At 40.1% G+C, this 24,777-nt stretch overlaps 1 protein-coding gene across 5 annotated transcripts in view; it reads left to right on the top strand.

The window, feature by feature from the left end:
• phkb (phosphorylase kinase, beta) overlaps positions 1-24,777 on the top strand; it is a 270,585-nt gene that overhangs the window by 237,787 nt on the left and 8,021 nt on the right. For 4 of the 5 annotated variants that reach the window (XM_078544342.1, XM_078544340.1, XM_078544343.1 and 1 more), the window contains 5 exons: positions 6,142-6,232; positions 8,000-8,202; positions 13,358-13,492; positions 21,237-21,366; positions 22,396-22,503. In XM_078544342.1, coding sequence (XP_078400468.1) covers positions 6,142-6,232; positions 8,000-8,202; positions 13,358-13,492; positions 21,237-21,366; positions 22,396-22,503 — 667 coding nt within the window. The remainder of the gene's footprint in view (positions 1-6,141; positions 6,233-7,999; positions 8,203-13,357; positions 13,493-21,236; positions 21,367-22,395; positions 22,504-24,777) is intronic. The other variant, XM_078544341.1, reaches the window with a different exon arrangement.

Genomic DNA, 24,777 nt, shown 5'->3' with positions numbered 1-24,777 from the left:
TTTACAAAGGAGCTAATGCCTGAATCAGGCAGAATTTCTGAATGGCTGTATGGGAGATTTTCCCACTATGGTGAATGAATTATTTCTGCTGCAGAATGTGCATACATACACCATCCACCATGTTTGCATCTTTAAAAGGCATCAACGAATTTTTGGACCTTTGTTCCTGGCTGCAATAATAGAGATGAGATCATCTTCCATTTTTTTTCTGCCATAAGTATTCTTGTTCATAAATATCAAAAATCATATTACTCCAAGATAGCCCACCTTGGCTTCAATCCCTTTACATATTCCACAAAAGATGGGAGAAAGGAGTAATTAAACATTCAGTAATAATTGGAATTTATTGCTGGTATGAGCCATAACTTACGTACCACCACGTGGCAGGAATTTCAAACAAATCCAAATTTTCTGTTAAATGACACTACCAGAAATATCCACACATTTCTTTAGCACTGAGTATTGTAGAATAGATTAGGAAATGTGCACATTAAGACATATATTAATTGCAAAGGGAGAAATGGAAGTCCAGATTTCATTGGGCCACCATTGTTTGCCTTCTGCAGTGAGGAGAAACATTGATGGAGCCCTGGGACCACACTGAACTCACAGGATGAGAAGGATTGTGATCCAGTGATACCTAGAGTTCAAACTTTTCATGTATTTCAGCCTTTATAAATGTAGATTTATTATTTTTTTGTAATGAATATTATGAACTGTTAAGATTATAATGCACCATGCTGAGCATTTTATTCTACTGTAAAACAATTTTTCAACAATGGGTAAACATTTCAAGACCTTTTTTTTGCTGTGGATTGAATCTGACCTAGCAATGCATACTCACCTATGACTCTCTAAGTGAGTTAGTGCTGGTATGAGATAATGCTTTATCTCTGTAGAAAATAATTGCCTCTAAAATAAGTGACCATCAGGCCAATGTTTAGCTACTCGCTTTAGGACTTTTGCTTGAAGAAAGAGAGTTCGCAATGAAAAGTTTTTTGTTTTAACCAAGCATAATTTTGTCAATAACAAAATTGTAACAGAAAAGCAAAATAATGCATATGCTGGAAATTTGAAATGAAAACAAAATGCTGGAAATACTCAGCAGGCCTGGCAGCATCTGCGGAGAGTGAAACAGAGTTGACGATTCAGGTCAAGGACCTTTCTTCAGAACTGAAGGAAGATAAAAATGATCTAGGCATTGAGCAAATGAAAGGGGGAATGAAGGGATGGGTGTTTGGAGAACAACAAAAGGAAAGATCTGTGATGGGGTGGAGGGCAGGAGAGATTAACTGACAAAATATTTCATGGTACAAAAGGCAAAGGAAGTGGTAATGGTTGTAGTAAGGAAACAAAAGACTTGCCTAAAGTGGGTGTGAATGGCAGAATAATGAACAACTGTGTCCGAAAGCAAAAACCTGAAAAACAATGTTAAGACCAGTACATGCAAAAAAATAAACAGAAATAAAACTGGGGGACACAGGTCGCAGCCTGAAATTGTTGAACTCAGTGTTGAGTCCAGAGGTTGTGAAATGCCTAATTGAAAGATGAGGTACTGTTCCTCAAGCTTGGGTTGAACATCACTAGAACAGTGCAGCAGGTCAAGTATGGAGATGTACACGTGAGAGTAAAGTGGAACATTAAAATGGTGAGCTATTGGAAGCTCAGAGTCGTGCTTGCAGACTGAGCGGAAGCATTCTGCCAGACACCCAATCTGCATTTGGTCTCCCAGCAAATACAATATACTAAATTTGAAATACACATAAACCACTGCTTCACCTGGAAAGACTGTTTGGGCCTTGGACAGTGTGGAGAGAGGAGGTAAAAGGGCAGGTGTTACATCTGTATTTGCATGGTGCCATGGGAAGGGGACACGGTGTTGGGGATGATTGTGGAGTGGACCAGGGTATCACAGAGGGAATAGTTCCTTCGGAATACTGTCAGCATTTCCGCCCTCCACCCAATCACAGACTTTCCCTTTTGTTCTTCCTCTATCCTCTCCCTCCTTTCACTTGTTCAAGACTTAGTACATTTTTATCTTCCTTCAGTTCTGAAGAAAGATCCTTGACCTGAAACATTAACTCTGAATCTCTGTCCACAGACCTGCTAAATATATCTAAGATTGTAGCACAATATTGGTGTTCCATACACAATATTATAGTACTGCAGGACTGCACCTGAACTGTGGTGAGATGTAGGTCCTAGTTAAAAGGATAAATAGGACTGTAAAAGGACTTTAAACCAATAAAGGTTGGGCCATCTAGAAATAATGATAAAACTGATAACCTAAAGATAAGAAAAAACATCAGAACCATGGTCAGAAAGTAAAGAGTAAATAAATAATCCAAGGTCAGGTAACAATATAGGAAAGAATATCCCAGATATTTTTCAGCATTCCTGTTTTATTTATAAGAAAAGGGGTGATTTCAAAGGAGCCTGCATAGATTATGTACATGAGGGTCTGCCGGGTTTTTATTGTACTTCCCACGCTATCACCTTTAATATCGGTGCCAGTATTGTAATAGTTGAATCAAAGACAGGTTGTATAGACTTGGCTTGCATTTCCTTGAGTATAGAAGATCGAGGAGTGAACTAATCCGATGTGTTTAGAATATGAAAAGAATTTAAAGGAGCACATACTTAGGGCAGAATTTTCTCATCGGTGTGCGGGTGTGGGCCCCACACGCTGATGTGTAAAATGACGTGCGGCATCATGATATTTCGGTAGGCGGGTGCGCGATGATCTCCAATGCGCGCCTGCCATTAATTGACGGGTCAGTTAAAATTGACAGCAATTTTTCGGGGCCCGTGTGATCTTCAGATCGTCGCACGGGTGCAACGGGCAGGCGGGTAGACCACATTTTTATAAACCTCATCCATGGGCGTGATAAGAGTGGTGAGTGGGGTTGCGAGTCGTCTTTGGTAGACATTTAATGTTTAAACTTACTGCTACTTGCCTGTGTGAGCAGGAAAACTTCAAATCTCTTCACAGCTGCTTGGACAGGAATAACAAGCTTCAGGTCAGGATTCTCGAAAAGACATCATTTTTAGGGCCTTGCTGGTTTTAGGAAGCCTTCCCTTACCCTGGGAATGGGAGTTGTGCTCTCCACTGGAGGCACCTCCTCTGAGGAGGAAGGGAGGGCCAGAAGGGGGAGGAGGCTGGCGTCCATCTTTGGGAGGACAGACGCAGGCACAAGGGGCACAGGGCCAACAGGAAATGCAAGGCAGAAGAGACCTCAGAAGATGCCACTATCCTGCTGCCAGGGTATACAGGCGGCGAAGCAGCTACCTCAATATGTCTGAGGTGCAGTTCCGAAGGAGACTCCATTTCTCAAGGGAGATAATGACCTCCATCTGTCAGATGATAGGCCCTGAGATCTGAATCAACTGTGTGGGTGGACATCCCATGCCAGTGGCGTCGAAGGTCATGGCTGCCTTCAACCTCTATGTCTCCGGTTCTTTCCAGGGGTCGGTGCATGATCTTTGTGGAGTCTTCCAGTCAGCTGTCCACACTTGTGTCAAGCAAGTGACAGATGCTCTGTTCAGGTGTGCATTGACTTTCTTTCGCTACTGCTGGGATGAGGCCAGCCAGACAGAGCGAGCCAGAGGCTTCGTCAGCAGCCTTACTTTAACATGTAAAATGGCGGTGCAGAGCCGATTGTGGGCAGCGATCAGCTCCGCACCCGCTCCCAACCAGCCAGCCCGATGGCGAGAAAATTCTCCCCTTAGAAACAACTTCCTCTGGTGGGGAAATCAAGAAAAAAGGGACATAATTTTAAAATTTAACCTAAACCATTCAGTAGCAAAATCAGGCAGCACTTCCCCACAGAAAGGGATATGAAGCAAAAGTTGGTAAATGTTGAGGTACTGATCAGCCATGATGTATTTGAATGACTTAGCATGTTTGAGGGGCTGAATGTCATACTCTTATTCGTATACTCCTAGCAGATGTGAATGTGATATTATGCTTTATTAAACGTGTGACTTTAAGACTATCTTGCAGCAAGACTAAAGGCAGAAAAATAGGAAATATCAGTTGTTAAAAAGTATTTATTAGAAAAAATATTAGGTAGAATTTTATGGCCTCTCCCACCTGTGGGATCTTCCATTCCTGCCAAAGTCAATGAAGTTTTGAATGGCTCGCCGCATTTTATGGCCCTGCCCCCACCACGACGGAGCCATAAAATTCCACCCATTGAATTTGTGAAACATTTCTAATAGAGGTTTCAAAAATTTCTCATTAAAATCTCTTCATCAATATACTGCAAAGAATATTGCATTCACATGAGTTACAGGGTAGCTTTAGATGCTTTTTAGATGTCTTCTGAGCATTGTTTTGTTCTTGCTTTCTATTTGGAAGTCTGAAACCATTTTTGAAAAAACACATAAATGTTGAAATGTGCCTTTATTGGAATTCAAGGTGGAATAAAAGGATAGAAGTATCTATTGCTGAAATTTGTAGAAGGAAATATATAATGCAAATACAGCAACTTCATGATATTCAATGCACGTCAATGAGGCATATGGTGAGATGTTTTCACTTACCCAAGAATCACAGCCAGACTGTGGATTAGGTGGTAGAAAGAATGAGGCTCCAAACTGAAAAGCAGCAGCAAGCAACAACTAAATCAGGATCCATAGTTCACTGGTTTTGCCATTGAGGTCTCTCATAGTTGAAATCTGTAGTCATCCATTGGATGAGTTCCACCCAGTTTCCAGAACCAATCAGGGTGTTTGCAGTAGAATGACTTTGGCCATTTATTTCATTGGTCTGAAAATTCAGAAAGGTAAAAGAGAGAACTAATTAATCAAAAAATGGAAAAACACAGTCCCCGATATTTGCTGAGGGAAGAGTTCTGATGGGAAACCTAGAAGTACTTATTGCTGAAATTAACAGAAGGAAATATATAATGCAAATACAGCAACTTCATGATATTCAATGCACGTTAATGAGGCATACGGTGAGATGTTTTCACAAATCTCACAGCAGTGCACGTAACTCATACAACACCTTTAAAGTATTTGCATCTGCTCCTTGTCTGAAGTTGCTGTACCATTTACACATGCATAACGGTGAGGGCCAATAGCCTCACCATTATTTTGACAGAAAATTTTGATCAATAATGTGGCTGAGTTTTAACTCCCAAAACCAGGTGGATTGGGGTCATATCAGAGGTTAAAATGCCAGAAATCTGAAACATGAACTCAACCAGCCAAGAACCCACGCACAGAACTCACATCCAAGTTAAAATCTAGCCATTGAGTCTAAAACTGAAGAGTCTCAAATACCAATATTGGGAGTCGAAAATGCTAGTCATTATCAAAGCTGAAACTTGTAGTTATAATAGTATAAATACAAACTTTCACAAATGGCATCAAGGAACTTTTCTTCCTTTGTTTTGTACACCTTGTCAGCATTTAAGACCTTGACTACAAATTTCTATTACTTTCATATGTGATAAATTGTTTCTTGCATTCCCTGTATTATTTAGTCTTTACCATGGTTATGTTTTTACATGTTCTACTATTAAGGAATTAATGTAAAATACATGGTCAGTTCACTTAGCATTCTATCTGCTTTGGTTTTACAATTATCTGGGACTACCACTAACAATAAAGCTATCATTTTCATATAATTGGTCACTCGCCTTAGCATAATTTGAGATTTTTTTTCTGCTCTTATTAAGAAATGCAGAGTTGAATTTCTGATTTCTAGGAATGTCAAGTTCTCGTTTTACTAGTGAACCCTTTAGAAACATCTGTAGCGTTCTTGGTTCAGTTTTGATTTAGATTGAAATAAAATAGTTTTACAAAAATTTGTGCCCACAGATAGGCGCTTGGATAGCATGAATGCAGTAGAAAATTGATTGCTAGCTCTTTTGTGGCTAAGGACATTTGGGTCTCTTGGTAATTTGGTTATTATTCAGTATCTCCAACATGGCTTTGTTTACCCTTTTCAGACTTGAATGGATGGTATTTAATTTCTGTTTATTCAATCATAGTTGTTTAATAGTTTTGACCTATGAGAATTATTTTCTTGACCATTGACATATATGTTTGAATACTGTGGGGTTAGTTGGCTCTACTTTAAATTATTTTATACAGTCAATATCTAGTAGAATTATGTTTTTTGTTTACCAGGTCTAATGTACGCTTCACTGCAAGTATTTTAGGTAAACAAGTGGACAGCCTTGCCCCATCAATTACTAGGGTTTTAGTTCAGGGTAAACAAGTAAGTATACACCTTACTCAACAGTATAACAGCTATTTGGTAAATTTCCTTTGTTTATTAAGTATTGCTGTTAATTTTGCAATTTTTTCATGTCGTATTTTTTTCTAATGCTTACATATCGTGGGTAAGTCATGTGAAATAATAAGATATTTTCATATTTAAACCACTCAATATTCCATTCCCATGCCCTGTAAAGAATGGCCATACAAATGTCAGTCAGGGCATGTCTCATTTTTGTTGCTGTTGTGAGTGAAAGAAATTCTTTCCCTTGAACATTACAAAGAAAGAATTTACATTCCACAAACTAAGAACATCCTAAAACACTTCAATTTAGCACTTTTTGAAATGAAGACATTGTTGTAATGTAAGGAAACATGTCAGTCAATTCGTAGAGAGCATAATGCCAGGAAGAACAGCACCTTCTTCTTTATTCACCTAAATGAGGGATGTCAGTGCTGATGGACAGAATGTTTTAACATTTTCTTACGTGATCACCATTTCTTGCCTTCTTTATCCACCCAAAAGATCAGCTGTGAAAATATGAGTTCCAATGGCATATGTACATTTTCTAGCTTGTTTGAATGAATTTTCCAATCAGGTGGAGAAGTATGAACATGGTATACTCATGCCTACTAGGAACTGGGGTCAATTGACTGAACTCCATTTTGCTGGTAACCCATTAAGTGAGCAGAAATTAGATATTTTCTTTTCAACTGTGAGAGCTGGACTCAGGCCCAGATTCCATTGATGAAAGCTGTGCTGTAACTCATTCTGCCATGCTATCACCCATTTGGAAAAGGATCTTAATTTTGCTTGAATTACCCATGATGTTTAGATAATTTTATGCAAAGAATGAGGAATAAGACTCCTGAAGCAAAGTGTTTATTTTTCTTTGTGTATATGCCTGGCTTGCTGAAACTCATTAATTTAGCAGAGAGTTTTTCTTTTACAATGCAGCTAAGTGGCTAAATAACAGCTGCTTTCATTGGGGTTTAGACTTTGCTCAGATATTTTAAAAAGGTGTTGCAATCTGAATATCTTTATATTTAAACAACTCACTCCATTGTATTAGACGCACAGATCAATTTCAACTTCCACAAATATGTTCAAGTTTCTTGTTAAAATAATTTTTGCATCTTCTTTCAACACACATCAGAGTAACATATAATAGAAACAAAGTGAACAGCCAAGAGGGAATTGATACAGCATCTGGAGGAGGATTTTCATCACATTCAACTTGGCATCTTGAGTGAATGAATGTTTCTGCATGTTCTGCTTTTATTCTTATTAGCTATCTCTATCATAATTCAAATTGTTGTGTCGACTCACTTTCACACCACAAACTGGAGCACAATTTTTAAACAATTTAAAATAATTTGGAACCTTATTAATGGTAAAAACTAAAAGTGTGCAAACAATTTGGCATGTTTAATGCTGCACTTTTAGTTTTTGTCGTGCTCATAGCTTTTATTGCTTAATATGATGGCATTTTTTATATATACACTATACATTACACATACATTAACTACAATTTTTTTTATTTCTTGATTGCTTAACCATTTTTGAAATTGTTTCTAAAGGCAACAAGAAATTGTAAAAAAAAAAATTTGAACAGTCTTCTGTAAAGAATTACAAATATTACTGTGCAATATTTTTTAAAATATGGATTATATCACTATTTTCTAAAATTAGGTTCATATTAATGTGCATATGTACTATGTAAATAGATACGTCATTCACTAAGTTTTCTTAACTGCTATTTGCCAGGTGACAATAGGGGTGTTCGGACATGAGGAAGCGGTGATTTCAAACCCCTTGTCTCCAGGAGACATAAAGAACATTGTCTACACTAAATGTGCCCAGCATGATGAAAGGGAGGCAGTGCTTCAACAGGAACTTGTCATTCATATTGGTTGGCTTATCTCTAATTCTCCAGAGCTCTTCCAGGGCATGCTGAAATTTAGAATCGGGTATGTTAAATATGTGTAGTATTTGGCTTTGAAGCAAATCCCTATTGAAATACTCTAGACGACATTGGGATGCTTAACAATTGAGAGTGAAGCAAGATTTGTTTTAAAATTAATGTTTTGGGTATTCATGTGGACAGTCCTAGCTATTTATATTCATATTGAGCCATAGTTTGTTGCAGAAGTGATTGCCATTAGTTAAACTTGCCCAAGATTATTTAATCTTAACACTGTTTTGGCCTGCAAATTACTGATAATTTCACAGCAGGGGAAACTGGGCATGTGAGACCTGAGTGAACAGGGGAAGCCACTGTGTACCTCCCTAACCAATTAGAAATTAGCCGCATTTGGATAAAAAAAAACTAAATTAGAGTGGATAAATTTAATGTTCAATCATGTACAGAAATAGAAACAAAGAAAAGGTTAAGAAAGATTGGGTTAAGGGAGTGTAAAAAGAAACAGGCAGGAAAGTGAAAAAAAATGGATTTCACATTTTTGAAATATCCAACAACAATTAAAACCTGAAAGCATGAGACTCCACACACGTAATAATTAATTTTCAGTTCTAGAGAGGTTCATTGGCAATAGTTTGTACTTAGAACATCATTAAAATTCTATGTGCTTAATTTAATGCATGTAGACTTTAGGCAGTTCTACAACAAGCTTCTTGTGTCACTTCAGCCCAATTCTTAGTGGTGAGTTTAGCAAGTACAGCACCTTCATGTCATTAAATGCATTTCAGTGGTGAACCAGAAAGTGAGATGACTTTTTTGGGAAACTATTGTCGGAGCAGCGCATCTTAGACATCAACTCCTTGATTTTCATATTTATTTGTGCATTTTCCCTCGTCTGAAGTTGCTGTAGCATTTGTGCATAAATAAGTGAGCACCATTAGCCTTACCATTATTTAAACATAAAATTATAGTTCTATGTTATGCTTGAAGGGTGCAGTAAGAAGTTAGCTAACCTCTGCTAATGTATTTATAAATTCTTAACTGCCAGTTGTTGATCCTTTAGATCAATGTCCTCTAAAAGCTTTAGATTTTGGGATTGGTAGTGGGGGGGTGGTGGTGATATTTAATAACAATTTAAAATTATATACGTTTGTTTGAGTTTTAAATTTGTTCAAATATTTATCCACTGCTCTTTTATAAGCTGTTATGCGCATTGCTTCCACCACGGTTTCTGATAGAGCATTCCATAACCTAATAAACCTCTGTTTAAAAAAAAGATTCCTAACCTTGCCTTTCATTCTTTTGAGAATTACCTTGAATTTATTTCCATTACTTGCAGACTTCCTTTTTATCTGTCGGTTCAGTCTCTTATATTCCAGTTTGGACCGTTTTACTTTTCTCCTTTCTTCCATCAACTCCATGATATCTTCTGTCATCCATTTTTGCTTGAAATGCTTCACTTTTGTCAGAACCCTAACTCTTGCGCTTTCTGTTAAGACCTACTCGAACGTGTTAAATTCCTCTTCTACATTCATCATTCCTTCCACCTGCAGCATCATAAAGCGGTGCTTTACCTCTGCTCAGAATGCTTCTTTAATGACTGGGTCTTTCAGTCGTTCAAGATCTAGTCTCCTTGGCTTTCCTTTTATTTTACTAGGAATTTTCAGCTTGATATTTATTGGAGCAAACACTGGTATGTAATTGCTGACAGTCTCCTCCAGGATATGATTTTGACTGTTTAGTAGAGCTTCTAAAACGTCAATTTATTGTAATAAAATTGGTCTGATGTTTTTTTTGGCCGCCTGGACTTTTCCATGTCCAGCTTTGCCTGGGATGATGCTTAAACCGTGTGTTTGTAATAATGTTCCAAAAGCACCACTTGACACATGTTTCAGCTCTGTTCTTACGTTCTCGAAGATCATGTGGGCCAACAATATCTTGTACACGCGAACTTCCTATCTTTGCATTGAGACCTCCCATCACAATGATGATATCTTGAGAACTGCATTGTTTTCTTGCTTGATCTGGTCGTTCATAGAAAACTTCAAGGTCTTCGTCTGACATACTTTGGGTTGGGGCATATACTTGTATAATGCTCAAGTTGAAAGGTGTACCTGCTAATCTGACAAGGTGAATTCTCCCAGAAGTAGCCCAATATCCTAAAAGAGGCTTGCAATGTTTTTGATCAGGAGCCACTGTGACTCCTTTTTCATGTTTCTCTCCACCGGAGTAGATAATGACTCCATCATTATGTTGGTACTTCCCAGCTCCCGTCCACCTTACTTCACACAAACCAAGAATATTGATTGATAATCTGCACATCCCTTGAATGACATGTTCTGCTTTCCCTGCTTGATATAATGTTCTAACATTCTAAGTAGCAATTCTTTTGGTGTCAGTTTTTCTTTTCTTATGCTTTCCCTTAAAGGTTTACCCAGTAGCACAATGACAATTCAGGTCTACCAGTACTCTACCAGTACCATGGACGTCTGCATGAGGTGTTGACATGAATGGTGGCAACCCCAGTCATGCTCTTGCCTTGATAAGAATTGCTTGTACTGACCATATTTGACTGGGGAAAAGGAAAGCATGAGGTGGTTTCATGTCTTCCTCATATATTTTGAAGGGAACACAGACCCTCTTCCCAGATGATTTTCCGCCTGGCACCAACCAGCTGTTGTCTTCTGCGGTTGTAACTCCTCCGCCTTCACCTCCATGGAAGCTGCTGGATCCACTGTTGGTCATTGCTCATAACTCTGAGCGCGGGACCATTGAAGGTACTACCAGCTGGGTCGGCTGGACTTGGGGCTTGCAAAAGGGTAGGGTGGACCATACCCTGGGTGTCATTCTGATAGCCCTGCTACCCACAAGTGCATTTCAATTAAGACAATGAAAAACTCCATCTTAAGGTAACTCATCAACTTGTTAATAAAATTTCAGGAATAAGAAGTTTATTCATTCCAATGGATGTTTGAAAGCAAAAGATGATTCGATTCTAATGGAAAAGAACAAAACCAGGGAAAGATGGAATGAATACATTGAAAAATTGTGCATCAATTATAGAGGATCTTGCTCAGCAATTAAAAATAAAGACACAGTTCCAGAAATTTTGTGATAAGTAGAACGTGCGCTGAACAAAATGAAGAATGGGAAAGCACCAGGATCTCACTGGGGTGGGTGGGGAAGAGACGGTGGTGTAGTGGTAATGTTACTGGACTAGTAATCCAGATGCCCAGGCAAATCCTCTGGGGATAGGTTCAAATCCCATCACAGCAATTGATAAAATCTGGAATTGAAAGCTAGCCTCAGTAATACTGACCATGTGAAAACCCATCTGGTTTGCTAATGTCCTTTAGGGAAGGGAATCTGCCTCCCTTATCTAGTCTTGCCTACATGTGACTCCAGACCCACAGCAATATGGTTGACTCTTAACTGCCCCTTAAAATGGCCTAGCAGGCCACTCAGTTGAAGGGCAATTAAGGATGGACAACAAATCACCTTGCCAGCGATGCTCACATCCCAAGAAAGAATTAAAAAATAACAAAATATATTATTGACACAACAGCAGAGCTATGAACTGAAAAGCCAACAAGATATAAAACACTGGCATTATCCCTGAAGATCTAAGTCCGTTTTTGTCGCTTTGCTAAAGAAACTTGGCGCAATGGAATGCAAAATACATCGAACAACCAGCCTAATGAGTCATGTAGTAAATCAGAATCCTAATGACCAGAGTTGGAGAGAAAATTAAACCAGAGATTTCAAACACTCAGTGTGGCTTTGTAGAAGATAAAGGAACACAAAATGCAATCGATCTTTTAAAAATCTTGGCAAAAAGAGCTATTGAAATGCAAAATGACCTCTACCCATGGTTTATTGATTATACTAAAGCATTTGATAAAGTACAATACAATCATCTCATGGGCTAACATTTTCCCCCCGTTGGGGGTGGGGGGAAGTGCGGAAGTGGGCGCAGGCAGGCGGGCCTTCGATCAGCGCCCCCAGTCGGGGGCACGCCGCAACTTTACGTGGGCAGGCCAATTAAGACTCGGCCAGCGTGATGCCTGCCAGGAAGCGCTATGCGCTCCCTTTGCGGGCGGGGGAGAATTCCCTCAGGTGGGAGTGCGCTCTTTCACGTATGCGTTCAAAAGAGTGCACAGACCTCCCTGAGGCAAAGTGTTGCCTCAGGGAGATCGGCTCCGATGTAAAAGTTGAATTTCAGGTAATAAAAAAATTTCCCTGCCATGTCCCCTCATGTGACACTGTCACATGAGTTGGGACATGTCCATAACTTTTATTGAAACATTTGTTAAAATTTTAAAAACCCTCACGAAACCTCATCCCGCCCATGGATGAGGTTTCATGCTTTTTCCAAGGCCCACCTGGGCTCCCGGCCTGCCCACCAACCTTAAGGCTGGACGGGCAGGTCAATCAATCTGGTTAATTAGTTTGATAATGGCCTTAATAGGCCGTTGACAGTTTGTCGTTGACACCACGGCAGATGGTGGAATTTGAATTCAATAAAAACCTGGAATTAAAGCCTAATGATGACTATGAAACTGTTGTAGATTGTTGTAAAAACCTATCTCATTCACAGAAGGAAATCTGCTGTCTTTACATGTGACTCCAGACCCACAGCAATGTGGTTGACTTTTAAATGCCCTCTGAACTAGGGCAACTAGGGATGGGTAATAAATGCTGGCCTGGCCAGCGACGTCCACATCCCATGAATGAATAAAAAAAAATACAGAGGAGATTTATGAGGATGTTGCCAGGAATTGAGAGTTTTAGCTATGAGAAAAGATTGGATAGGCTTTTTTGGAACAGAAGAAGCTAAGGGGAGACTTAATTGAGGAGGTAAAAGGAGTTAAAATTATGAATGACCTAGATAAAGTGGGAAGAACCAGTTTCTCTTAGCAGAGAGCTAAATAATCAGAGGGGCATAGATTTAAAGTAATTGGTCAAAGGATTAGAGGACGGTTGAGAATTGTTTTCACCCAGAGGGTGGTGGGATCCTGATCTCATTCCCTAAAAAGGTGGTAGACACAGAAACCTTCATTGCATTGAAAAATACTTGTGCCGTAGCCTGCTTGGCTACAGACCAAAGGCTGGAACGTGGGATTAGGTTAGATAGCTCTTTTTTGGCCTGAACAGGTATGATGGGCTGAATGGTCATGTCATAGTTTTCTATGTTTCTACTTCAGATGGATCATCCACGCTATGAAACATGAACTAAATATTCAAGATGAGAATCTACCCGCTGATTACGTGTACCAGATGTCACCAAGTGATGTTAAAAAGCTTCTGTTGGATACTCTGCAGCCTGACCAACATGATAGGTACTCTAAATCAATTAAGTAACATTTCAACTGAATACTGTTAGGATGCACTGTCTTTCAGATGAGCTATTAAACAAAGATTCCTTCTGCCTGCACAGGAGGATGTAGAAGGCCCCATGACGCTTTTCAAAGAAGAGCAAAAGTGTTCTCCCTGTGTTCTAGCCAGTATTTATCCCTCAACCAATATTACAAAAACAAATCATCTGGCCCCTTATCTCATTGCTGTTTGTGGAATGTTGTTGTGTACAAATTGAATACCATATTTGCCTACATTATAACAATAGCCACGCTTCAAAAAATTATTTAATTGACTATAAAGCGCTTTGGGATGTCTGGAAGTTATGAAATTCTCTCTTGCTTTACTGTGTAAAATAAAGTTTTCATTTAATGAGGATAAAATTGTGACCATTGGGGTTATAATTATTGGTCTTCCCTTCAAGGACATAATTTAGATAAAAATGCCCATTAAATAAATTTTGAAGCTGCAATATCAGCCTAGCCTCATCCAAGATAGATTTTTTTCAACTTACAATCTCACTTTTTAAAGCTGTGGTATCTAGCTGACCTGTATGTATGCATGCAACAATTGAGTTGAAAATTAAATATGTGGGATTTCAGTTCATTTATTGATAATCTGAATACAGGGTGGAATTTTACGCCGGCGGGATATTACAGTGCCACAAAAGGCAATGGGCATTTGAACAGGTCGCTGCATTTTATGGCCGCACCCCCACCACAATGGAGCTGTAAAATTCCACCCACTGAAACAATCTGATAGAGGAACTTTTGACAATTTTAGTGCCACCATTGAATTACATATGCTTAACTCAGGAACAGCAAATTACAGGAAATTTATATCGCAATATTGTGGACATGAATTCAGGATCTGTAATAAATAACAGTAGCATTAGAATATAAGTCTTCAGCCTCCACATTTAACAGCTTAAAAGTGATAGCATTTAGATCTCTGTAAAGTGAGGCCGAAATAGATTTTAGATGGTACAGCTGGCCAAATTAAATGTAGAAAATTAGACAAATTAATTTGTCTTCTGCAACCTAAACTCTCGTTGTGGCTGGAAGGAGAAGGTGACAAGTGATTTTTTTTTTTAAACCAAAAATTTTTAAGCTACAAAGGCCTCTGCTGAGACTGTAAACCCCAGAGCTGTACAATTAGTGGGCATTTCAGCAGCTCATCTATTGCATAAATAAATGATGCATTCAAGGCTCTGAGGTACATGATTTGCTTCCTATATAAATGGTATTGCTTACAAACTGCTTCCCAATAATCAGCTAGGCCCACACACACTGCAATACTTATTTCAATGTTTCACTGACATGAGGATTTTTCCATGCAGATAAGGGATTCAATAAGTTTGGAAATTACACACACAAATGCTGCTACCAATTTTTTCCCTGCTGCTGATCAAAGCAATTTTTATTCATCTGGTCACTGCTCTCCCAGAATGATTGGACATTCACCATTCTGATGCCTGATTGGGTATTTTACTGCCCCACTTCTCTTACTCTAGAAGATTACTTAATTGATATCCATGATTTTTCCAGAAAATTCCTACATTGCAGAGGAATGAAATATCTTAATGTAAACTCACGCTAGCTATACATATCATTAAAAGTCTTCCTGTTTAAAACTATATTATGCCTTTCCCATCAGCCTCATCTTTTCCTTTTTGTAATTTTTTTAAAAACTATTTTGTATTCAACACAAGCTGGTAGTAGATAGAACTCTTTCCATTTTAAGATGCTCATGTCAAAGTTAAGTATTCCCAGTTCATATGTAGCAGAATCCATAGAGTTCCCTTTACACTGCCCAAACAATGGCGAAGAAGGGGTACTTAATGCTGACCTCAAAGTAAGCCTCGCTGAAATATCTAGCCGTTTCTGTGGTAAAAATTTATAACTCTATCAGCTTCCAGCTATATTGCAACTGATTGCGGCGTTCTTTCCCGGGGATTCCCAGTGCGCTACAGTGACGCCCAAGTAGCCAAACCCATTTAAGAACACAGATCCTCGACCAGGAAAGCAGCAGTAAAATAAAATTACTTCTAACAATTTTTACAGAGAACAATTGGGACCTTCACATGGGGTGAAGGTAGAAGCTGAAATATTCTGATTTTTAAAAAAACATTTTAGAAACTTAACATCATTCCACAAATGTAAAAAAAAATCAGGGATAGTTCTGTTATTTAGCAAAGGTTATCACTCAGGTTGCCGATAAAAACCCAGTTACACCTGATTAAACAAGGTGCAGGTTTTCATGGAATGAAAACAGAGTGCTGGAAAAATGTAGCAGCTCTGGCTGCATCAGTGGAGAGAGAAACAGAGTTAACATTTTGAGTCCAATACGACTTTTTCGGAACTGGAACTCAGAATTATTTTTGTAGTTTTTGTGGGATTTCCAACAGCAATGTGAGAGCAAAAAAAAAGAAATTTTTACTGATTTCAATGATTACTGGCTGTGGAGGGAACCACAGCACAGCCTGCAATGGAGCATTGAGTGACAGTCTGTAACTTCAGGATTTCTGTGTTAATTTGCACTTGCGCTATGTCTTGAAGTTTCAGAGGGGTAATTGTGGTAAAGTGGAGTGCTGTGTACCTTTAAGAGAATGTAGTTAGTTGACCATGTGACTATGACTAATTGCTACGCAGCACGGGTTTCTTGGGTAACAGGAAGTCTGAAGCTGGAACTGATTGAAGAAGCACACATGGTGTTAGTGCTCTATTAGTTCCAATGAGCTACCAGTGTTTGTTCATTTAATCGGTCCCTCTGCCTATATTGTTTCAAGCATCAACTAATGTGTTAATATCAAGGGCACAGCTAAGTTGACTGGACAAAGCGAACTTGATAACCAAAAACATAAAACTGGTGACAAGGATAAACTGGATCAATTGACGGTAATCAAGAAAGCCACAGTAAGCCAGCTACGTTATTTTGCCACTACCTTGAAAGCTGAGAGTACAGTCTGTTTAGTCATCGAGTATGCCGCAGTTTGGGCATCTTGAACCATTTGACCCCGTTTCCGATGACTGGTTTCATTACGCCGAACACCTAGCGTTCTTCTTTACCGCTAATGACATCACAGGGGAGGACAAGAAGAGGGTGATTCTTTTGTCCACATGCAGGAGCAAAACATATGGGCTGATCCACAGCCTCACATCACCCAACACCCTCGATACAAAGACTTTCGACGAGTTAGTAAATATTGTCAAAAACCACCTGAAGCCAAAGCCCTCAGTCCCTATGCAGCGTTTTAAATTCAATTCGAGGAATAGGCTTCCAGGAGAGACAATTGCTGGCTATGTAGCTGCTTTAAGGGAATTAATGGAATATTGTGAGTTTGGAACTTCAATTAATGACATGTTGAGAGACCGATTGATATGCGGAATCAGGGACAATGCTATTCAAAATTGATTGCTGTCTGAAACTAATCTAGACTTCAGCAAGGCATTAAAATTGGCAACAACCATGAAGAGCACTGTTAGAAACTTGGAGGCAATAAAAGATACACAAAATAGCGCCATCCAAGCAGCCTGCAGGCAGTCGACAGTTCAGAAATATCAAATGCTTTTTTTGCCACTGCAACGGTCACATAATGCGGTGCTGTAAAGATAGGATGAGACAGCATTTTAAAAACAAAGGGAGAAATCACGAAATATGTCTCATTGAAGAACCAGAGGAAGCAGAATCTGACATTAATTCATTATACAACCTGAAAGTGGGTAGAATTGATTCAATCCAGGTAGTCATTAGAGTCCATGAACAACCCATCAAGTTGGAGGTCAATACTGGGGCATCAATGTTTATCATAGGATAATATACGTTCAGATACTTGAATAAATGTGTCCATCCTTTAAGTTTAAAAGAATCGGGCACTAAATTATGGACGAAGAAATAAGAATGAAAGGGATACGTCAAGTCCTGGTGCAGTATGCGGATCAGTCTGCAAATTTACCCCTTATACTAGTAGCTGGGGCAGGCCCCAGTTTAATTGGTTTCAACTGGCTCAAAAAGATTAAATTGCAATGGGCCGATATTTTTCAAATCAGAATGAGAAACTTACAGGAATTGTTACAAAAGTACACTTCCATTTTCAGTGACAAGCTAGGAAGGATTCATAGGCTACAAGCCAAAACTCATGTAGACCCTAACGCAACCCCCCAGATTTATCAGAGTCAGACCAGTCCCTTACGCTCTACGGGACAAGGTTGAGACCGAGCTAAACAAGCTGGAAAATTTAGGTATCTTACAAGCGGTGCAATGTTCCGAGTGGGCGGCGCCCATAGCATCCATGCTGAAGCCAGACCAAAGTGTTTGCTTATGCGGTGACTATAAGTTAACTGTAAACAGAGTGGCCAAACTTGATAGACACCCGATACTGAGGACTGACGAATTATTTTCGAAATTGGCAGGGAGCAGCACATCTTCAAAACTCAACATGTGCCACGCCTATCAGCAGGTAGAGTTGGAAGAAAGCTCTAGGGAATTCGTGACCATCAATACACATTGAGAATTGCATCAATATACTCGACTACTCTTTGGGGTCTTATCAGCGTGTGCTATTTTCCAGCATACCATGGAAAATCTACTTCAGGGACTGCTTCATATCGTTGTTTATCTGGATAATGTCTTAGTCACTGGACGAACTGACAAAGAACACTTAGCTAATTTGGAGGAGGTGCTGAAACACTTCTCACAAGCAGGGCTACACTTGAAATGAGAGAAATGTATTGTCCAAGCCAAGGAGGAAGTTTACTTGGGTCATAAGGTCGATGCGCAGGGCCTGCATCCCGTGGAAGAAAAGGTCAAGGCTATTCGCGAGGCAACTACACCAAAGAACACTACAGAACTAAAGGCCTTCTTAGGCATGATAAACTACTATGGACGATTTCTCCCAAATCTGTCAACTGTACTGGGTCCGTTATACGCATTGCTTAAGAAAAACCATAAATGGATTTGGCAAGCTCCACACCAGGAGGCATTTCTGAAGGTAAAGTAGTTGTTAAGATCATCAGCCTTACTGGTTCACTTTGACCCAAAGAAGGAATTGATTTTAACTTGCGATGCATTCCCTTATAGAGTAGGGGCTGTATTTTCACATCAGATGGCTCCAGTTGACCCATTGGTTATACATCTCGTGACGATATTCTCAAATTGAGAATGAGGATTTGTCTGTTGTGTTTGGTGTTCGTAAACTCCATCAATACTTTCACAGTTGCCATTTTCACATTATATCCGACCACAAGTTTCTGCTGGGATTAATTTGGAGAGGATAAGGCAATATCCCCCATCGCATCTGCTTGCACCCAGGGCTTACAAGTACACTTTTATTCACCAATCGGGAAGCTAGATCGCACATGCTGACACACTGAGCCACCTCCCCCTGCCAGATAACAACGTGAAGATTCCAATTCCCCAGGAACTTGTCTTAGTCCTAATTTTTTTGGATTCCTCCCCTGTCCAGGCCAAACAAATCCATGAATGAACAAGCTGAGATCCACTTTTATCTCACTTCCGGGAGCAAGTCTTGAATGGATTGTCAGGATAGCCAAAGTCTGTTGACATGAAGCCTTATTTCGATAGCAGATACGAGCTCGCCTGCCAGGATAGCATATTGCTCTAGGGAGAAAGGGTTATCGTGCCTCCAAGAGGGCGAAGGCCATTACTGACCAAATTACATAACGCTCACCCTGGCATTAGTACGATGAAGATGCTCGCATGCAGCAACTTGTGGTGGCCAGGGTTGGATGCGGACATCAAAACCTTAGTCAAAAGTTGTCTTCAATGCCAGCAGGTACAAAAGCTACCCCCCTTAGCTCCATTGCACCCCTGGAAATGGCCGGGGCGGCCATGGGCACGTCTCCACGTTGACTACATGGGGCACTTCTTGGACATGATGTTCCTTTCACTAATAGACACCCACTCTGCAAAGTCCAGTCACCCATGTCTGCTGCCACCATAGACCTTTTGCGACAGTTTTGCAGTGCACGGGTTACAGGAGGTGCTCGTGTCAGACAACAGGGCTGCATTTACCAGCAGGGAGTTCTACAGCCTCAGGGAGTTTTACAACCCTCAACGAATAACTCATATCAAAACCTCGCCTTACCACCTTAATGGTTTGGCTGAGTGGGCAGTCCAAACTTTTAAGTCCAGGATGAAAAAGCTGGAAGGGGATTCCATCAGCACCAGATTGTCATGGTTCCTGTTCACATACCGGACGACGCCACACATTACCGCCGGTATTGTCCCCCCTGAATTACTAATGAAGATACGTCCCCTCATTCATCTAATTCTTTTCAGGCTGAATTTAGGGGGGAGGGTGGAGAGAAGCCAAGAGGCCCAGAATCATGAAAGAAATTTCATGGTGGGAGACACAGTTCTCGCGAAGAACTCTGGAGATGGGCCCAATTGGCTATTAGGCAAAGTGAGTGCCGTGACAGGACCTCTCTCCTATAATGTATCGATAAACGGCCCAATAATTAGACGACACGTGGATCATCTCTGGAGAAGAGAGACAGTCCCACAAGAAGGAGTGCAGCCATCACTTGCGTTTGGGTCTGCACTGCACATGGAAGAAATGTCACACAATTTGGAAGTACCGGTGGGGTCTGTTGGACCCGAGAGGGTCGAAGACACAAACTTGCCCACTTCCACCGAAGAGCCTGGTGGACAGTTGACCGCTGAGAAGGGGGATCTTGGAAGATCCAGCCGAGGCCGTTGAGCTACAATGCTTGACACATCCGAGGAAGCCTCCTGAGAGACTTGACTTGTAAATAGTTATTCATGAAAATAGTTGGGATGTTGTGATGCTTGACAATTGCACTTTCAAGTAAAGGGGGAGGGATGTGGTTAGGTGAAGTGCTATGTACCTTTAAGAGAATGTAGTTAGTTGACCATGTGACTGTATTAACCAATCACTAAACAGTGTGGGCTTCTTGGGTAACAGGAAGTCTGAAGCTGGAGGTGATTGAAGAAGCACACATGGTGTTAGTGCTCTGTTCTTAGTTCTAGTAAACTACCAGCGTTTGTTCAGTTAATCAGTGTCTCTGCCCATATTGTTTCAAGCACCAACTAATGTGTTAATATCAAGGGTGCAGCTAGGTTGACTGGACAAAGCGAACCTGATAACCAAAAACATAAAAGTAATGATAACGAATACGGACAGTTCACCTTCAAACCTTGCCCCCTCAAATGTTTATTCAATTATCTTAAGAAGAACACCCCCTATTGTTTTATTTTTCCAGCCACCCTGTGACCTCTAAGAAAAACTGCCAATTAGCCTATGCCTATACTAGGATTAACTGCCCAAACCCATTTCAAGAAGGGCCCTTACAGCCAGAAGACAGAGGAAAGCTTCACCCCCTTAGGCTGGGCTTGTTTCAATACCAGGTTGAAGAGGTGAAAGGTCAATATTTAATCATCCTTTGTCTTTTTCAAATTGCTAGCATAATTTCAAAATTCACTGAACAGCTATCTTGGTAAAGTTGAAATTGTTTTCAATGGCAGAAATCACATTTAGACGGTAAGTTGCAGAATTTCAGGTGGACTCGTTTATTTGTAACTGTGTTGATCAAATTCCACTGAGTTCTTTTGCCTCATATCAAAATTATCCCTTTTACATGCTGTAATAATTCTGTGTATTCCATTCATGGCCACAATTTTATTTTTTTCTATATATATTTTTTTTTTAAAATGCAGAATGAGTAGACAACTTCTTTTTTTCTCCAGGTCATGGAAAAATAGGCGTCACCTTAATGGCTCCTTGAACCGTACTCCAAAGGGTTTCTATGACAAAGTATGGCAGATTCTGGAGAGGACTCCAGAAGGCATCATAGTGACTGGAAAACATCTGCCCCAAGTAATCACACATTTTGACAATGGCTTGCAATTCATTTAATAATCAAACCTTCAGCAAACCTCTGCATCCATGTTTATACAATCCATTACACTTGGTCAATTGCAAAGTTGACCTTTAAATTCTGTAAGGGTCTGTGCACACCCATAGCAACCCGAGCATCAGGAATATGTCTGCATCCCAGTGTCAATTGTTGCTATGTAACAAATGACACAAAACAAGCTGTGTAACTTAATACTATAATTTGCATCTCATTAGAGTACATCTGTCCCATCTTAGGGCGGATGCATTCTATATCTTGCCACTTCTGATGAAAAATCTCAGAAGTCATGAAACTGGTCGAATAACTCCCTATCTGATTTATTCCCCAGCTGGTAGATGTACCCTGAAGCACCAGTGTAACTCCAGAGGAAGATATGTCCTATTGTGTTTTTAAACAATCCACAGATATTTCACTTCATTCTGCTAACAGTTATGTAATATAAATATTTTTGAGAGATCATTATGAATATCGCTCTGATTGGTAACTAATTGATAACTTATGACAACTAACGAGTAATAACTACCGTAACTGATAAATAGATTTTCTTCATTTGAAAGCTTAGAGGTCCTTGGATGGAATTGGAAATCCATTCTTTTAACTTTAGAGTGTTTGAAAACTAGCAGATTTTTTTCTCCAAACATATCTTGTGTCCATGAATTACTTTGATTTTGTAGAATGTATTTATATTATCATTACCAAGTACAGTGTTGCGTAAATAAATGCTTTAGTAATGTTAGCGCACTATACTTCATCTCAAAATACTGCTCAATGAAAAATTTGAATAAAAACTTGGTAATATTGATTAGATTTTTAGTATGCAACTAAAGTAATTGTATTGGGCACTAACAGTACGATAATCTGTGAGTTTTAGTAAAGTTATGAAAGCATACTTGATAACCTTTTAAGTAGGATTTATAAGTGAATGGAAGATTATATTGCTTTCCATCAGCAAAAGTTCTGCTCTAACATAAATGTGTTTGTTTCTGTAGCAGCCGACTTTATCAGATATGACCATGTATGAGATGAACTTTTCTCTCCTCGTAGAAGACACTTTGCAGGACGTTGTCCAGCCTGAATATCGACAGATCATTGTTGAGGTGCTAATCAACATCTTATTTTAAGCCCACCGCAAATTTTCAACATTTTCACAATCGTACATAGCAGATGCTGAGGAATTGGGAATATGCTAAGTAAATATACAAAATAAATTTCTGCCAATCAAACTGGACAAATAGGGCTGAATTTCAAGGGTCACCCACAGGCAGGAAAGCAGGTGGGTGGCTCCATAAATCACGCACCGCCCGCCCACCCACCACTCCAATTTTACAAGCAGTGGGAGAGGCGCAGGTGGGCTGCCTGCCCATGACCCACTTCATGTCACTAAATGGGCAATTAATGCCTAATTAAGCGCCTGATTCTGTAGCTGCTTTGATTTAACAGGTGAGCAAGAGAGGCCAGCGCTCAACATGCAGCCCGGCAGGCTTAACCCTGCAGACTGCTGGCCAGTTAAGGGGAGGGTTGGGTGTGTCTTGCCAGGCCTCCGGTGCCAATCGGAGGCCCCTACCCATGTCGATCCTTCCCCCTATTCTCTGTCCGAAATGTTCCCACCCTCCTCGCTGGGGCTATCACCTTGCCCCCAGCCAGATCCCAGATGTACCTGAATGTCTGGGTCTTTTGCTGAACGCCACCTCCTTCTCCTACCAGCAGTGGCCACTGCCGGTGTGGAGAGCTGCTGGCCTCCGATTGGCCAGCAGCTCTATGAGGCAAGACTTCCTCCTGGAGATGGGTGGATGTCCCACTTCATACTAATTAAAAGGCCATCGCCCAGAAATTTAAAATGGGTCAAGCCAGCTCAGTAGAGGTGGGCTTGCCCCTGACATTTATACTGGGGTGCGTATAATCCAGCCCATAGTGTTAAAGTTTTGAGGACGTTGTTCTGCAACACTCATTACCCGTCGCTAGAGTGTTTCCATGCTTTATGTTGTGGCACGGCTGCATATATTATAGAGTCAAAGAATGATACAGCACAGAAGGAGACTCATTGTATCTTTGCCAGCTTTTCGGTGAAACTGTCCAATTAATCACAATATCCTGAGCTTTCCCCATAGCCTTTTAAATGTTTTCCTTTCAAATAAGTATCCAATGCTCTTTTGGGCATTGCATTCACCAACCTTTCAGACAGTGCATTCCAGATCACAACAGCTTGCTATGTAAAAAAAAAAGTTTCCACATATCGCTTCTTGGTTCTTTTGCCAATCACCTTTAATCTGTCTCCCCTGGTTACAGGCTCTCTGCCACTAGAAATATTTACTCTTTGTTTCATTTAACAAAACTATTCATGATTTTGAATACCTCTATCAAATCTCCTCTTAACCTTCCCAGCTCTAAGGAAATCAGCTCCAGATTTTCCAATCTGTGCACATAACTGAAATCCCTGATCCCTGTTACCATTCTAGTAAATCTCTCCTGCACCCACTCCAAGGCCTTGACATCTTTCTTGAAGGATGCCCAGAATTGAACACAGTCCTGCAGTTGAGGCCTAACTAGTGCTTTATAAAGGTTTATCATAGCCTCTTCGCTTTTTCACTCTATTCCTGTATTAATAAAGCTAAGGAATCTCAATGCCTTGTTAACAGCTTTTTCGATTTGTCCTGCCACCTTCAAAGATTTGTTTACATACACCTCCCAAATCTCTCTAATCCTGCACCCTCTATTAAAATTGTACCATTTAGTTTATATTGTGTTAGGATCTCCAAAGAGACTGATAACTTTTACAAAGAAATTTAAACTTCCAATTAATGGCTGAAAGAATGGCATGAAGATTTCATGTTTTTAAACTTTTTCTGTAACAAGTAACTCAAAAACACTTTTTTCTAAACACCTGATTTCTTTTTGTAGACAACTTATACATAAAACTACAGAGAGGACTGATCCCTTTTGTGCTTATCACCTATTGCATTCTCTACGGAATTACAGTCCTTTATCAAACAATCCACAGTTACTCCCAGCTTCTGTTGGGTTCCTGTATCCTTGTTTTGCCAAGTAGTAACTTTGACCATCCCCAGGCGCTTTCCTCAGTTTCTGGAAAGTGCCTTAAATGCACCACCAGCAGTAAAGCCTGTTCCAATTATTCCTCTTTCCCCTGGCCATGCCAGGATGAATCTCCTGGAATCTTTAGATGGTTGCAGGATGCGTCTCTTCAACTTCCACATCCGGCTGTGGTAGCCCTCAAAGCCAGGCAACCTCTCTGCTGACCAAACAAAATTTTTTGTCCGTCTGTAATATTCATTAACTTGTAGGGAACCCTGTAACCTGATCTTAAAAATGGCTTCCTCTGCCCCCCTTCCCCATGGCAATGTGAAATGCATTAA

Source organism: Cetorhinus maximus, chromosome 6, assembly GCF_964194155.1.
Source record: "Cetorhinus maximus chromosome 6, sCetMax3.hap1.1, whole genome shotgun sequence".
In the NCBI taxonomy this organism is placed as follows: Eukaryota; Metazoa; Chordata; class Chondrichthyes; order Lamniformes; family Cetorhinidae; genus Cetorhinus; species Cetorhinus maximus.
Note: the sequence above shows the minus strand (reverse complement) of the source record. Positions and strands in the feature narration are given on the sequence as shown.